General features: G+C 35.1%; 2 protein-coding genes across 2 annotated transcripts in view; both read right to left on the minus strand.

The window, feature by feature from the left end:
* Positions 1–16,097, minus strand: part of LOC123309201 (adenylate cyclase type 2) — a 142,443-nt gene extending 126,346 nt beyond the window's left edge. The window contains exon 1 of the mRNA XM_044892188.1: positions 15,929–16,097. Coding sequence (XP_044748123.1) covers positions 15,929–15,950 — 22 coding nt within the window. The 5' untranslated portion in view covers positions 15,951–16,097. The remainder of the gene's footprint in view (positions 1–15,928) is intronic.
* Positions 1–18,464, minus strand: part of LOC123309063 (protein tramtrack, alpha isoform) — a 592,303-nt gene that overhangs the window by 474,403 nt on the left and 99,436 nt on the right. The window lies entirely within an intron of this gene.

Genomic DNA, 18,464 nt, shown 5'->3' on the forward strand with positions numbered 1-18,464 from the left:
GTGAACCCATAGGTAATCCATCTTTCATTGTATATATAACGTCATCGAACATGAAAAAATGTTGTTCTGTTATAAGAAAACATAATTTCAATATATTATCGATGTCGGTTTTGTCTAGATTCAATAAATTCTCCGAATTATAGTGTTTTATGAGTTGTTCCTCAATTAGTGTAAGTGATTCACTGACAAGCACGTTCGTGTATAGGTTAACTATGTCAAAAGATATTAAGGTGTAATTTTTATCTGGGTCTAATTTGAGAGATGTAATATGTTCAACCAATTCTGAAGAGTTCTTAATTGCATGTTTAGAACTATATTTTAATTTATGTGTGAATAAATGGTTGATGAATTTTGAGATCTTATGTACAGGTGAAGAAATTGCCGAAGCTATAGGTCGGATACTTTTTTCAGGTATAGTCATAAAACTATACATAATATGAAGCACTAAGTAGATGTTACTCACACAATTTTTTTAGATCTCATAACTTTTTTATTAGGAGATGAAAATAACAACCCCTTATGATTTTTCTTCAAAAATTGTTTTCGTGGGATATATCTATTTTCGAAAAATAAATTTCCAAAAAGTTGAAATCACTTAAATATAGTGGATCTGTTAAACAGAGTTGTATTCAGCCAAGTTATATCACATATACTTCTTAATTTCTGAACATCAAATCACTTAATAATTGTGCATTATGAGAAAAAATATGAAAGAGATAATTTTATTTTACAAAACGCTCAAAAATTCATCAGATAGCGTCCAACTTAGCTTCAAGAGTTGGGTTCTTCGAAATTTTGATATTTTCTTGGTACATAATGGTCATAATGAGAAAACTGGAAGACTTGGGTGATTCCTTGCATTCGGAAGAGATTCATCAAATAAATAAAAAACTATATTCCGTAATTCATTTTATTCGATAAAACCGTTTTTAAGATAGAACGAAAAATAATTTTTTTTATAGTTTTTCAACAGACTATCTTTCAAACCGAGCTGATTCGGAAAAAGTGGAAAAAAGTGTTTCTTTTGACCTCAAGAATCTTACTGTTGAAATATTTATACGAGTCAAAGACCCACCCTGCATATAATATTGCTATGGAATTAATTCATTTTCAACCTTAAAAAACGGACCGAACTAATTTGTACATACTTGAAATATGTATCGTAGCTGAAAACCGAAATCTAGAATTTTCGCCAGCTGGCAGAACTTTCTCATTAGATCTTGTGTATTGTTTTTATTAAGACACAACGAAAATTAACTAGGGGAAGTTTCTGAGACACTTTCGCGATACAGATTATCCCCGATATGGGTAAACTATCAAAGAGAAACACTGCACAAAGTCGTTAAGAACTTATGAATACTTGGCAAGAAGTTTGACTGAAAGCCGAATCAACTCAGTTATGCTAAGGGCTTTGATAGCCATGAATTAGGCACGGAACAATGAACAACTTCAGACTGAAAACGGATTAAGTGTGATAATTCACTTCCAGGTGGGAGAAAGCGATGCATGAAATACAGCCTGATATTTCATTGAACCTTTGATGTTGGACTAATCTTTCTGAGATCAGGATGAATATGTAACATCTGAGACAGGTTAGACTTTCATAGATATAGAATAATTGTTAAGAGAATAAGGCTGCTTTTATGGGTCATAGAATACACAGCCTAACTCTACCCTAAAAAACTCTAAATGGTTGATAGTTCATGGGGTTAGTACAATAGCCTATTGACTATTAACGAGAAGAAAGCACACGTGGAATGTATATATAGGAGGATATATTGAAGAACTCTTACCCCCGGTTTCATAAAGCTCGATCGGGGAATCAACGCTTGATTGACAGATAAACGTCAATTTGTTTTCAATCAATAATTCAGCCATAAGAATTCGGAATTCAATTCTCGAATCAAATTATGATCTATATACATCTATTCAATGATTCTAAATTGCTTCTTGTTCAATATATATAGGAATGAAAAAGTTTTTGTGAGTTCGTTTTTGAAATCCAGTGACTGTCAAATCGTTGATCGGGCAGTAAGAGTTTTATGAAACCCGCTGTGAGCCTACTATAGCACCAAACAAAATTTCAATGTCAAAATATTTTATTACTCAACATATTCTCCTCTTAATTGGATGAATTTATTACAGCAAACCTGCAACGTCTCTAGGCCTTTCAAAAAAAATGTCTCTTCTTGCTCTGCAAACCAAACCTCTACATTGGAAGAAAATATACGACCTTTTCAACTTTTATCAGTTGGGGAAAGAGATGATAGTCGGATGGAGCCAAATCTGGTGAATGAGGGGGCTGTTCTAGTATTTCAAACCCTAAATCACGAATTTTTTGCATGGTAACATGAGATTTGTGTTCAGGGGCGTTGTCCTGCAAAAACAAAACAACTTTGGATAGCTTTTCGCGTCTTTTCTCTTTAATTTTTTCCCGTAGAGTGGTCAATAATGTCGAATAGTAATCTCCGGATATTGTTCTACCCTTACCAAAAAAAATCAATCATGATTACTCCATGGCAATCCCAAAAAACTGAGGCAAGAACTTTTCCAGCAGCTTTTTGGATACGAAACTTCTTAGGTCTTGAAGAACCATACTGTCGCCATTCCATCGATTGTTGCTTTGTTTCTGGATCATAGAAATGTACCCAAGTCTGATTCATAGTAACAAGTCGGTTTAAGAACTCTACATCGTTTTCAAATCGAGCACATATCGAACGCGTTGCTTCTACCCTTGCACGCTTTTGGTCAACATTCAAACATTTGGGGATCCATTTTGCAGCAATTTTTCTTATGTCCAAATTGACGTGAACTATATTATGAACGCATTTGTATGAAATATTCAGTGCTTCAGATATCCGTTTCAGCCCAATTCGACGGTCTGATAAAATCATGCCATGAACTGCATCGATATTTTCGGGGACTGACACAGAAACTGGCCATCCCGATCGGTCATCATCTTCAATGGAAAATTTACCTCTTTTGAAGCTTGCAGTCCAATTTTTCACTGTCGCATACGAAGGACATTGATCACCAAGGATATTAAGCATATCTTCGTAAATCTACTTACCTCTTAACCCTTTTAAATACTGGTACTTGATGATGGCTCGATACTCCAATTTTTCGATTTTCACAATTTCGGTGAACATCTTCTTTCTTTTAATTTATTGCGTTACTCTGATTTACTTTTTTGACATCAAACTTCACACTGACAATTCTAGAGAGTTATTGTTCGTTGCTATGGTAACGCAATGTTTTTTTTATGCATGGAACTGGTCTAGGCTAACTAGATATAAATACATACTCGTATTTTCACTTCCTAATTCAACTCAAGAAACTTGCAGCCTACTCGATGATTATCGATTTCATCTGTTGAAAATCTGAACCGTTGCTGTCTAATTTGGGCAGGAGTTTACAGGACGAAGTTGTAGTATTACCAGATGTACATTTCCCGTTAGGAAGTTCATTCATCGTGGGCCGAAAGTTTAGCTTTATGGAAAACTCATTCAGGAGTTACACAATATGATACAATCCCACAATGACAATGATAATGTTCGTCATTATCATTGTCCTATTTTCTAAAGTCGACAAAGTTATCCAGTTCTCGAGTTGAATAATTTATAGATCAATAAAACAGGGATAATACACTGTTGCAGTCCATAGAAGACTTAGATTCACGTACAACAAAATTTAACATTACTGCTGGATACATTTACATAAGAAAGTGTCGCATAAAATGGCCATCATTGAAGAAACTTCCCACTTCACTTCGAACGGCTTTTCCGAGAAGTGTTGGTTCATAATCCCCATTGCTAATTCCATCAGCAACCCCTCACTGCAAAGAATTGCCCATCATAGTGGAAACAGGGCCTAATTGGAAAGAAAAAAGCTATCAAGTTTTCGCTGGATCCAAGGATGATATCAAGGACAGGCATAATGTTTGATCTGGAATAATGGACAGAACCCTAATTGAATTAATTGCCATTTGAATTAGTCTGAAAGCCAGAAGCCAGAGGCTTATATTTGCTGAAAAAGGGTTGAGATTCTGGACAGAAAAAAAGGTTTTTTTTCGGAAAGTCGTGGGAGATTTACTTCAGGCATACATCTGCCCACTTTCACTAAACACAATGAAATCCAGGCTAGTAGATTTCCCCATGTGAGATAGGAAATTTCCGAAAAAAATTTTAGGTCACCTCATCAAACGTTCGCAATTTTTTATAAAATATTTTAAATGGACTTTGGTCATGCAACGAAGTCAGGAAATCATGAAAAGGTCCAACAGCTGTTGACCTGGATTTGAATGTAAGGGAAGGTTATAGAACAAGATATGCCTCTCTACATAGATGCCATAATTGCCCTATTGTACAGGGTGGGTAAAATTCGTTGTCTACTGAGAGGATCTCGAGAACTATAGCAGCTAGAAGAAAACGGATGACACATTTCCCAGCTCATTTTCGGAGAAACAAAGAATGGTGAAAACCGCAGCCTGCTACGATGCTTCATTTTTGAGTTTGACAATTTCGTAAAATTCCCATAACTTTTTTGTCTTCGAAGTTACAAGTCTGAAACTCGAACCTTCTGATGAGCTCATAATATTTTTTCATTTCGAATCATTAGGTGAACTTTAATTTTTTTTAACGCAAACTTTTATTGAATTGTTATTTTTGAATTGGAAAAAAAATTTTTCGTCCGTAAATTCTACGTATGAAAGTGCCTAAGAAGGTTCAATTCTCAGATCTGTAACTTCAAAAACCAAAAAGTTATGAGAACTTTTCGAAATCTTCAAAATCTCAATTTTTGTTTATAACTCGTAATCTAAAAATGATAGGCCGATTCTGTTTTCAGATTTGTATTAGTCATGAAAAAAGAGCTAGTGTCATCCGTTTTCTTCTAGCTGCTATAGTTCTCGAGATCCCCTCAGTAGACAACGAATTTTGCCCATCCTGTACATCCTCCTAATGGGCTGCTCATTTCCTTCTCCAAGCTAGCTAGGCCCCTTGAATCTGATATTGGAATGCATATATACAGGGTGTCCTAAAACTAGTGAATCAAACGTCACACCACGATAGAGTAGACCAAATATTATCGAATGACACCAACATTAGTTCAACGAAAATGTACCGTTTCCAAAATAATCAGAATTTTATTGAAATACCTAAAGTTGACGATTTTCGAACTATTTTTCTTAATCACAGGGCTAGTTTGTGAAAAAAGAATATCGATTTAAATTATATTGAACTAAGATTATTGTTTTATCTCCCCTAATTGAAATTATTTTAAGTAGTTAATCGATAACCTAAGTAAATGTAAATTAAAACAATTATTTTTTCTACATGATTTTTATTACTCAGAATAAACCGCCTCTATAGGGGTGATAATATGGGAGAAAAACGCTTTCCTTAATCACAAATTGGCCTTGTGATTGAAAAAATAGTTCGAAAATCGGCAACTTTAGGTTAGGTTTTTTCAGAAACGGTACATTTTCGCTCAACTCAACGCTTTGTTGTTGGTGTCATTCGATAGTATTTGATCTTCTCTATCGTAGTGTGACGTTTGATTCACTAGTTTTGGGACACCCTGTATACTTAATAGTTCAAGGGGGTATACGCCGTGAGTCAATGGCTCGTACAAATATTTCAACAGTAGAATCTTGTGGTCGGAAGAAAAACTTTTTTCCTTTACCATTTTTTCCAAATCGGTTCGGTTTGAAAGATACAGGCTGTTGAAAAACCATAAAAATGTTATTTTTAGTGAAATGAAAGTTATAACGGCATGCAGACAGGAATTGAATTCTGAAAAAAGTACCACCCAGAGCAGGATTCGAACCTACGACCCCCCGATTACCGGTCAAAAAAAACTTTCATTTCATTATATTTTCAGACACTTAACTATCATCACAAGTTATTTTTAGTTTTCACCAACGGTTTTATCGAATGAAATGAATTTCGGAATATAGTTTTTCATTTATTTGATTGATCTTTTTCGAGCACAAGATATCACCCACGTCTTCCAGTTTTCTCACTAGGACCATTATGTACCATTAAAATATCAGAAATTCAAAGAATCCAACCTTTGAAACTAAGTTGGACGCTATCTAATGAATATTTGAATTGAACGTTTCGTAAAATAAAAGTATGTATTCTACATATTTTCTCGTTTTCGAGTAATTTGATGTTCAAAAATTGAAAAGTGAAATTGTGAAAAATTGGGAACTGAGTACAACTCTGTTTAAAATTTCCACAGATATGTTATGTCACAGATTAAGCTAATTATTCAGAAGGTAATTCTCTTTTTCCAGGTATATCTTTCAATCAGGTCCGAATCGGAAAAAATGGTATAGAAAAAAAGTGTTTTTTTTTGGCATCAAGAATCTACTGTTAACATATTTCTTCGAATAAGAGATTCACCCTGTATATGTATATCTGTATATCTTCAGTGCTCAATACGTCGTTGTTGAAAATAATGAAACCGCCAAGCATCGACGTATTTTTCAACACTCGCTAGGCACTTATGGCGCTGGTCTATCTACGCCAAGTCAATGCGGTAAACGGCATAAAATTTTAATTAGGAACCCCGCCTGAGACCGTTTCGTCGCGTGATTATTTCGCCTGTCACGGAAACCTACCTTACAGGGGGAAAATAAATATTCACATTTGGAAGCGAACTGCTTTCGAACTGATTAATCGTAAATACAAAGCTCCAGATGTAACCGGAATCATTCTAATTTTCGGTGTTTCGACTTTTGAGCTTCAACGGGGAAATGTAGGCACAAAACGCAATTTGTGTTTAATCAGATCCTTCATGTAGCGCGCAAAGGCTGATATTGAATATTATTTCGCTGCAATACAAAGGCCAATATTTTTTTGATGTTCCTAATTGAAAATATTCAAAAAAATATGCCCTTATACGGGGATATATTGATATCTAGTTAGCCTAGACCAGTTCCATGCATAAAAAAAAATATTTGGTTACCATAGTAACGAACAATAACTCATTAGAAGTGTCAGTGTGAAGTTTGAGGACAAAGAATAAAACCAGAGTAACGCAATAAATTAAATGAAAGAAGATGTCCACCGAAATTGTGAAAAACGAAAAATTGGATTATCGAGACATCATCAAGTACCTGTTTTTAAGAGGGTTAAGTGGTAAGCAGATTTACGAAGCTATGCTTAAAACCCTTGGTGATCAATGTCCTTCGTATGCGACCGTGAAAAATTGGACTGCAAGCTTCGAAAGAGGTAAATTTTCCATTGAAGATGATGACCGATCGGGAAGGCCAGTTTCTGTGTCAGTCCCCGAAAATATCGATGCAGTTCATGACATGATTTTATCAGACCGTCGAATTGGGCTAAAACGGATCTGTTCATGTCAATAGGGACATGAGAAAAATTGCTGCACAATGGATCCCCAAATACTCGGAAACGATGTTGAGTTCTTAAACCGAATTGTTACTATGATGAGAGTAGGGTTCATTTCTACGATCCAGGAACAAAGCAACAATCGATGGAATGGCGACACTCTGGTTCTCCAAGACCTAAGAAGTTTCGTGTCCAAAAATCTGCTGGAAAGTTCTTGGTTCAGTTTTTTGGGATTGCCATGGAGTAATCATGATTGATTTTTTGGATATGGGTAGAGAAATAACCGGAGATTACTATTCGACATTACTGTCCACTCTACGGGAAAAACTTAAAGAGAAAAGACGTGGAAAGCTGTCCAAAGGTGTTTTGTTTTTGCAGGACAACGCCCCTGCACACAAATCTCATGTTGCCATGCAAAAAATTGGTGATTTAGGGTTTGAATTACTAGAATATCCCTCCTATTCACCAGATTTGGCTCCATCCGACTATCATCTCTTTCCTCAACTGAAAAAAAGTTTATGGTCGTAAATTTTCTTCCAACGTGAAGGTAATAAAAGCTGTGGAGGTCTGGTTTGCAGAGCAAGAAAAACATTTTTTTTAAAGGTCTAGAGAAGTTGCAGGTTCGCTGTAATAAATGTAATTAAGAGGAGAATATGTTGAGTACTAAAATATTTTGACATTGAAATTTTGTTTGGTTTTATAGTAGGCTAAGAATTTTTCAATATATCCTCGTAACATTGCATCACGAAATTATGCTCTAGCAAACATTGGACTGGCTGTTACCTCTCAACCTTTCCGTTACAGAATCATTACATGCTCAAGATGCACAAATAATGACTTTTCTCTCTTAACAGGTTCTGAAATGGATACAGCCCGGATAAATTGACATAGATGTATATGGGTGGTCACCCGTTATTACCTACTGTTATGATCTGTTATATTGTTAGAATTTTTTTCCTAGTTGAATATAGGTAACAGTAAAATGATATATTTGTACGGGACAACCATACCAAAGTGGGTGAGTAATATATTCCTTGTAGTAGACTTTTGTTTATGATTTCCATCAATTTCATGATCACCAATACTCGGAAAAATATACTTCATAAGTGGATGGTGAAAACTTGCATTGTTAGAACTCTCTGTCTTTTATATTTGACGTTATTGTGAAGGATCAGGGTGATCAGGGACTAGCTAGGGTATTTCCTTATCCCTTTTATAATTGTGCACCAGTTTAATCGTATCGGGTGATTCATTACCCTTGTCTGACGAAAGGTGAAATGCAATAAATTTGGAATCCAAAACACAGATATTTCTAGTCATTCAAACGACAGATAACCTTTAAGTTCAGTCCGCAGCTCACACACAAACAATTCCAAAACTATCCGTTGAAGTAGTATGGATTCAGATTGATTTTGAAATCATAGTGTTCATTTTAGTGCGTTTTTATTAACTTGCTTCTTTGTCTCTCTCTCTCTCTCTCTCTCGATAGATGATACTATTGTACAGGGTCTTTGACTCGTACAGATATTTTAACAGTAGATTTTTGAGGTAACAAATAAAACACTTTTTTCCTATACCATTTTGTCCGATTCGATTCAAAAGAGGTAAATTTTCCATTGAAGATGATGACGGAACGGAAAGCCAAGTTTCTGTGTCAGTTCCCGAAAATATCGATGCAGTTCATGACATGATTTAATCAGACCGTCAAATTGGGCTAAAACGGATATCTGAAGCACTGAATATTTCATACGAACGCGTTCATCATATAGTTCAAGTCAATTTGGGAATGAGAGAAATTGCTGCAAAATGCATTCCCCAATGTTTAAATATTGACCAAAAGCTAGCAAGGGTAGAAACATCGCGTTCGATCTGTGCTCGATTTGAAAACTTGTTAAACCGAATTGTTACTATGGATGAGACTTGTGTACATTTCTACGATCCAGAAACAAAGCAACAATCGATGGAATGGCGACACTCTGGTTCTCCAAGACCTAATAAGTTTCGTGTCCAAAAATCTGCTGGAAAAATTCTAGCTTAAGTTTTTTGGGATTTTTTGGATAAGGGTAGAACAATAACCGGAGATTACTATTCGATATTACTGACCACTCTACGGGAAAAAATTAAAAAGAAAAGACGCGAAAGGCTATCCAAAGGTGTTTTATTTTTGCAGGACAACGCCCCTGCACACAAATCTCATGTTTCCATGCAAAAAATTCGTGATTAGGGTTTGAATTACTAGAACGAACTCCTTATTCACTAGATTTGGCTCCATCCGTCTATCATCTCTTTCCTCAATTGAAAAAAGGTTAAAAGGTCGTAAATTTTCTTCCAACGAGGGAGTAATAAAAGCTGCGGAGGTCTGGTCTGCAGAGCAAGAAGAAATATTTTTTCTGAAAGGTCTAGAGAAGTTGCAGGTTCGCTGTAATGAATGTATCCAATTTGGAGGAGAATATGTTCAGTAATAAAGTATTTTGACATTGAAATTTTGTTTGGTTCTATAGTAGGCTAAGAATTTTTCAATATATCCATTCTGATCAAAATGAAATTTTATAGCATCTAGTTGTCTTCAATTTTTCCATCATATGTCGGTCATAGAAATATACTGTAGACTGTGTGCCACATTCGTTTCAAAGATTTCTCATATTTTTGTTCCAAAATACAAGCGGTGAATTGAGATGTCCTATCTACTTGATGAATGAGCCCGCGCTTGGAGACTCCTCGAGAATATTAGAGGTTATTAATATCTTTTATTTATTTTATTTATCCGATGTAGCCAAGTGCTCCAATTAAATACACTATTTTCAGTCTAGGTTGACGCCTGAAATGTGTTCAATATGTATTTTTGCTGGTGTTGAATAATGAACTCAGTTTAGGGATGTTTATTTATTGCCTTTTTCGTGACGTTGAAGCAAGATTACTCACTGAAGGTTGGAATGATTTTGATAATGTTTAGCATAAGGAACGATAAATAATCAGGCAGTAAGAATCGAAGGTATAGTATACAGTGTGAGGAAAACGAAAAAACTTAGGGGCTCTAGGTTCTCTCTCAAAAAATTTGTTCAAAACTGCATTGTCACAAAATATTCTATATTGAATACAGGGGTTAACCGATTGGGTTTGAATCTTTTAGATGAATCAAACTATAAAGTCTCAACAAGTAGTCCTTTGAACGAAACCAGTATCAGGACCGTCATATTGTCTTAAAAATAACTCACCCTTGTGAAAAAAGTTTTTGGCATAACTTCAAAGATTCCGGGATAAATTATTATTTTCAATTTAATACTGCTTCACGGAACAGTTTTGCGAGGAATTCTCAAATAATTCGAAAAGCAGTGAATCATCTAGTCACTAGATTCTAGTGGCACACTCTCAAAGTATTCATGCTCTAGAAATTTAGTTTGAAAATTTATCATAATATTATTGAAAGTTTTTAAGAAATTCTTGTTCGTCATGTTTGTTCCAAAACTTTTTGGTGCGTTGTTTTGTTTTTTCATAAATTCACGTTCATTGAAAAACAAAAATAATCCACAAATATATCAAACTGAGTTCTCCTGACGAAGGGCTACAGAATACGTACGAAGATATATTGAAAAATTCTTAGCCTACTATAGAACTAAAAAAAATTTCAATGTCAAAATATTTTATTACTCAACATATTCTCCTCTTAATTGGATACATTTATTACAGCGAACCTGCAACGTCTCTAGACCTCTCAAAAAAAAAATTTCTTTTTGCTCTGCAAACCAGACCTCCACAGCTTTTATTACCTCCTCGTTGGAAGAAAATTTACGACCTTTTGAACATTTTTTTCAGTTGAGGAAAGAGATGATAGTCGGATGGAGCCAAAACTGATGAATAAGGGGGGTGTTCTAGTAATTCAAACCGTAAATCACGAATTTTTTGCATGGCAATATGAGATTTGTGTGCAGGGGCGTTGTCCTGCAAAAACAAAACACCTTTGGATAGCTTTCCGCGTCATTTCTCATTAATTTTTTCCCGTAGAGTGGTCAGTAATGCCGAATAGTAATCTGCGGTTATTTTTCTACCCTTATCCAAAAAATAAATCATGAATATTCCATGGCAATCCCAAAACACTAAAACAAGAACTTTTCCAGCAGATTTTTGGACACGGAAGTTCTTAGGTCTTGGAGAACCAGAGTGTCGCCATTTCATTGATTGTTGCTTTGTTTCTGGATCGTAGAAAAGTACCCAAGTCTCATTCATATTAACAATTTGGTTTAAGAAGTCTACATTGTTTTCAAATCGAGCACAGATCGAACGCGATGCTTCTACCCTTGCACGATTATGGTGAACATTGAAGCATTTGGGGATCCATTTTGCAGCAATTCTTCTCATGTCCAAATTGACGTGAACTATATGATGAACGCTGTCTTATGAAATATTCAGTGCTTCAGATATCCGTTTTAGCCCAATTCGAAGGTCTGATAAAATCATGTCATGAACTGCATCGATATTTTCGGGGACTGACAGAAACTGGCCTTCCCGATCGGTCATCATCTTCAATGGAAAATTTACCTCTTTTGAAGCTTGGAGTCTAATTTTTCACGGTCGCATACGAAGGACATTGATCACCAAGGGTATTAAGCATATCTTCATAAGTCTGCTTACTTCTTAACCCTTTTAAATACAGGTACTTGATGATGGCTCGATACTCCAATTTCCAGATTTTCACAATTTCGGTGGACATCTTCTTTCTTTTAATTTATTGCTCTGTTTATAACTCTGTTTTACTTTTTTGACCTTAAACTTCACACTGACTTTTCTAATGAGTTATTGTTCGTTGCTATGGTAACGCGATATTTTTTTTTTGCATAGAACTGGTCTAGGCTAACTAGATATCAATAAATTCTCGTATTTTAAATATATAGTTCCCTAAATTCCGACTTTAAAGTTTAAATTTCATTTAATACCGACTTCAAATTCCATGCCATAGGATGTTCTATGACGACGTGGATCATTTCCGGAAATACAGGTTGCTTTTTTTGTCGAATAGTCAAATTCAAATATACTGGGTGTTCCTACATGTGCCATGAATGTTATAATTATGTACATAGGTGTTCTTTGCTTTTAGTTTTATTCTATAAAGAGTTCGCACACCTTTCATGAAGTGTGGTCCAACGAAAACTTACGGCCGGTTGCATAATCAAACCTGAAGTCCTTTTGATTTTAAAGCTTCCTTTAACCCTATACTTAAATGACAGTAAAGGAAGCTTTAAGCTTAAAGTTACTTTAAATTTGAGTATGAAACTGTACGTTAACACTTCAATGTTCCGGCTAAAAGGAAAATGTGGAAAAGCCGCGTAACACCCCTCATCCCTATTCGAAATCAAGGGGTTGTGCTCATCACCGTTAGGAGGTTGAAGTTACGGGGATTAAAAGAGCATCAAAAAATTTGTTCCTCCTCGAATCAAAAATTGACAGGTCCGAGCGACTTTCCATATTTTCCATTTGAAGCCTGAAAATTTATGTGTTAAGTTTTCGATGGACCACACTGTATATCAAAGAACATTATTCGTACTTCTACGTCTTTATATGACACCAAATATGCCAGAAACATTTTCAATATATTTCTGTATAATTTTTTACGAAGAATTAGAATTATTATACAGGGTGAGTACTTCTTACAAGAAAAGCATGTTCCACCACTGATATTGGTTTCATTCATTCGTTTTCGACATCAAGCGGTCCATCAAGGTTGCAACAAAATGATTTATTCGGCCTTTGCCCAAAAAAAAGAATTATGTTCCGGCTGGCCTGCCTATCATGGTATCGATGACGGAAATAATTTTAAGACCAAGAGTATAAATTCTCTTTCAATGTCAGTCATCCAACGAATGAATCAGGTATTTCACTATCAATTAGAAGTTAACGATAGCAAATATTATCGGCAAAATACCACATTAACACTAATGAAATATAGCGAATGACGGAATATTTCTAACCCAATTTATAATTTGGAAGGAGGGAATTTTTCGCTCATCTTACTTCTATCCATTTTATTCAAGAAGATTGAGAATTTCAGAAAGCTCGGTTTTTCTAGACAAGCTACACAATCGTTTTCATTAGTCTGCAGGAATTCGCAAGAAGAAATATTGCTGGAATTCTAATAGTGCTAGGGCTCTGATATAACTTTGTAAACTTTTACCAAGGAGATGTTTAGAAGTAATGAGACTTTTTTTGTGATGAAAATGTCTTTCAGCTGAATACCACGAATTCAGTTTCAGAAAACTTCATGGTAATCAACTCCAAATTGAATTTGGAATGAAGTACGCATTCTTCAAGACTTTTGGACCTTTTCTGGTCACTTTCTCCATGTTAACACCTTCATAATGTAATTCGTACTTAAGTTACCATAACCTTGTGACCTTACTTATATGCTGGATAAAATGGGCTTTTAGGTTTAATGAACTATATATACAGAGTGTCCCAAAACTAGTGAATCAAACGTCACATCACGATAGAGTAGACCAAATATATTATCGAATGACACCAACATTAGTTCAACGAAAATGTACCGTTTCCAAAATAATCAGAATTTTATTAAAATACCTAAAGTTGCCGATTTTCGAACTATTTTTCTTAATCACAGGGCCAGTTTGTGAAAAAGGATATCGATTTTAAATTATATTGAACTAAGATTATTGTTTTATCTCCCCTAATTGAAATTATTTTAACTAGTTAATCGATAACCTAAGTAAATGTAAATTAAAACAATTGTTTTTTCTACATGATTTTTATTACTCAGATTAAACCCCCTCTATAGGGGTGATAAGATGGGAGAAGAACGCTATCCTTAATCACAAATTGGCCTTGTGATTGAAAAAATAGCAACTTTAGGTTAGGTTTTTTCAGAAACGGTACATTTTCGCTCAACTAATGTTGGTGTCATTCGATAGTATTTTTATCGTGGTGTGACGTTTGCTTCACTAGTTTTGGGACATCCTGTAGAATCTAGTTTAGTTTTCACAAATTTAATTGCACTTTATGTAGATGTATTGAACTGGGGTTATGAGATGTTTAATCTGTGGGCTTGAATAAAATTCAGGATGAGTATAGTCCAATTACTTTCATGAGAGCAGTCGGTTAGCCATAGAATAATTTCCTTGAGTTTTTGTAACTAGAAGGGAGTAAGGTAAGCACACATGAAATATTGTTTATGTCAAAACGACGTGGATACAACCATTTTTTCTGATTTGGCCCTGATAAAAAGATATAGCCCTTTTAAATTTTCATAATGAGCTATGCCACCCCTGGAAAAACAAAATTACCTTCAGAATAACAAGCTAACTCTATGACACTACATGTCTGTGGATCTTTTAAACAGAGTTGTATTCAGCCAAAGTACTCAATTCTCCGAATATCACAGATATTTTTTATTTTTGAAGATCAAATTACTCGAAAACGGTACATTATACAAGAAAATATGAAGAATACTTTCATTTTACAAAACGTTCCTATATTCATCGTCCAACTTAGTTTCAAGAGTTGGGCTCTTTGAGTTTTTGGTATTTTTATGGTACGTAATGGTCATAACGAGAAATCTGGAAGACGTGGGTGATATCTTGTGTTCGAAAGAAATAAATAAATAAAAAGCCATATTCCAAAATTCATATCTAGTTATCTCTAGGTTATATAGAGCACCCAGAGCACCCTTGATATGCATTTTCGGACATGGGTTACTTAGGCAAGAAGCAGTTATGTTTTGATATTATAGAAATATTGGTCGAAATTTACGATTCACTTTGTATAGTATCTTTATCCAATGGTTCAGTACTTTTCGAAATAGCCAAAATGAAACAGTTCTTATGTGAAATTTCATCAATTCGTTCTTTGTTTAATCTTCATAAGCTTTCAAAATTCTTAATGGAATCATTATTGCACACAAGAGCATAATCATTTAAAATTTCAAAGGATCCACCTAAAGACATAATATGATATATAAAGACACAATAACAAAATCATGTTATTCAGTTTCTTCAATGGAATAAATCAGTTTAATCTCAACTCAATCAGACCTATAGTTTTGAAAATATTGGTTGAGCATCTTTCCTAAGAGCTGACCAACGTTGGGAGAGCTCATTTCATGATATTTGTTCCTGACTTCAAGTCAGTGCTTTCCAATTGTTTAAAATAGAACCAACAATGAAATGATATATGTACCTAATCATTTTCAGAGAAAATTTCACTGGTTCTCGTCCTTGTTTCCAATATTCCAATGAAACAAAAAGAATTTCAGTCCAAAAGTTTTAATGAATGATTAATAAGTTGGTAGGTACCAGTTTGAAACTATTTCTTCATGAACTTTTCAATGATTGATATGCCCAATATACACATTCTTTATAATGAAAATAAACATCACGATCATGACTTGAAATTCTTTCGAAAAAAAGATTATATACTGTATTCTTTCCCTAATATAAATAAGCCTTCGAGAAAGCCTGAAATCTTAAAATATCATATGCAAAATATTCAGCATAAATAACTGAAAGATTATCAACAAGATCCGCATCTATTTTAAGCACATCCCTGGAACCAAAACTAGGACCCACCTTCATCAGTTTCCTCACTCATCTTGGCCCTCTCCCTTAGAACTCCATCGAAAAACAATACGAAATGACGATCGCGAAATGGCCCGCTAAATACAAACCTCCGTCGATGCGTCGCGACGCCAGTCGACGCTACAGATAGGCCGCCGGATTCGCAGCAACTGGTGAGTTGTGTTTATCTCGCGAACACGTTTATTTCTATTGGCTACGCGGGCTGCAACAGAGTGTTACAAAGAGGTGATGTAACCGAGTTTGCCAGAAAAACGCAACTGAATCTAATGCGGGGTTATTTATAGCCAAGCTTAATAATGGTACATTGAGTAGGATGAGTGGTCAAGTCGTTCAACTTTGATCCGTGTCTATTGTTCAAGATCGCGAATCTAATTGTGACCTGCATTTTGTTTGATGCACAAACAAGGGTAAAAATTACGGTAATAGGTTTAAATCGCGCAGCATCATTGGCTCGAATCTAATGGATAATATCAATAACCAATCCATGTAGCAAATGGACCGAATACCTCGGTAATCCAGTTATACAGGGGTTTGAAATGCTAACCCTTCTGGAGTTAGAATGAAAGAAAATTGGCTGAATTCGATTCGGTGACAAATTCGCTTCCTAATTCCGAATACTCCTCAGAAAAAGCAGAAAAAAACTCTCTAAGATAGCGTTTTCGAGTCACCCAAAGTCAACCAAAATACAGGGTTGGAACTATTTAGAGGGGGGCAACAGGTATATCGAAAACCGTTAGTAATACAGGGTACCTTAAATTACAAAGAAGTTGCGTTATTTAAGGATGAGTGGTTTGGTGTAAACAGTTCTGAAATATCTCTTATGGTTCCGGAGATATCTCGAAAAAACTAAAAGCCAAAATTATCATTTTTTCTTCATAACTCATTTGTTTTTGGAGATAACCACAAGAAATTCAGTGTGAGGTCATAATCCTATATATAGCAATGATGCTGGTGTACTACTTTTTTGTAATTTAAGCCACCCTTTATTTTTAACGGTTTTCGATATTCCTACAGTCAGCCCCTAAATAGTTCTAACCCTGTATACAGGGTGTTAGTGAATAAGTACGACAAACTTCAGGAGGTGATTCTGCATGAAAAAATAATGACATAATGCTGTATAACTTATGTTCGCATATGCTTCCTTTTCCGAGATACAGGGTGTTAAAATTTAACTTAAAAACTATTTATTTATTGCTCTGAAACCGGTAGAATGCGAATGAAATTTGAAGGGTTTCAAGAGTATTATGCATTTTCTGACCTGTAAACAAGAACTTTTTAACAGTTTAGTGAATTTGAAATAGCCACCAGGAAGCACAGAAGTGTGAATACGGTACTGGTAGATTCGGGTGACTTGGGACAGTCCTGTAACTTGGGACAATTACCCCCCTTGCAGATTTCTTTGTTTCTTACCATTTATGAGTGAAGGGACAAACTTATAAGATTGTGTAGCGTCTTTTCGGTTAGTTTAACAATTAATTCCTGTTGAGTTTGTCGTGACCAGAGCGTTTGAATTGACAGGAAAAATTTACGAATTCAGGAGAGTAAAAGCGCGTTTTTTTATGGCCAAAGTGTACAGAGGACACTAGAAAGTATCTAGTGTCCTGTACACTTTGTGCATGTGTAATTTTTTTTCTGGATACGTGGGATATTGGGATTAGATATGTCATGAAACAAGGTTGTTAATAAATCAAACGGCAACACGGATCTCATTTATTTATTTTGTTGTTTCATAGGGTGACTTGGGATAATGCCAAATAAATACAAGCGGCGCATTGGCAGCAGGAAATATGCCGATTTTTCACAGGATATTTTATTATTTACGATATTTCCACAAAGAAATAACCAAAGAATGAAAGAAATCAAAGTTCCCCTATTTTGTTTAGTTTTTTTACATTTGAGTTACAATATATTTGCTTTTGCTGTAATAGGGGCTTATTATTTAATTTCCTTACCGGATTTCAACTATATAATCACAAATTCTAATTTTTCAAAACTATACAACTTCCCAAGTCACCTATTTCATTCGAGAGTTGAGAAATCAATAGATTTTAACTTGTGTCCCAAGCCTCCCAAATCGGTGGATGACTTGGGACAAGAATATTATATTTTTTTTTTTAATTTATATCCGAATTCTGAAGCATGATATATATCGTTATCGATAGTCTGAGTCATGAAGCATATTCGAACCTCTTTTTCAGATCAAAATAGGTCACCGTTTTGAAAATATGACAAGTTGAACTCAACAATCGTCCCAAGTCACACGAATCTACGGTACTGGATTATTGTCGGATATACAGGGTGTTTCACGAGCGGTTGGCTATAGCCTAATGGTGAGTGGGGGTCATCTAGGCCTTTCAGAACAGTTGCTTCTTTTGTACCCAAAGGCCATTAGATTTGGAGATACAGGGTGATTTATGGATTTCGCTTTAAATTTCGGATATCCATAATTTGAGAACGAGTTGGCCGTTTTTGATGAAAATTTGTGGGATCGTTTACTTCCAATAGTCCTTCGAGATGGCACAGGCAG

Source organism: Coccinella septempunctata, chromosome 1, assembly GCF_907165205.1.
Source record: "Coccinella septempunctata chromosome 1, icCocSept1.1, whole genome shotgun sequence".
NCBI classification, from domain to species: Eukaryota; Metazoa; Arthropoda; class Insecta; order Coleoptera; family Coccinellidae; genus Coccinella; species Coccinella septempunctata.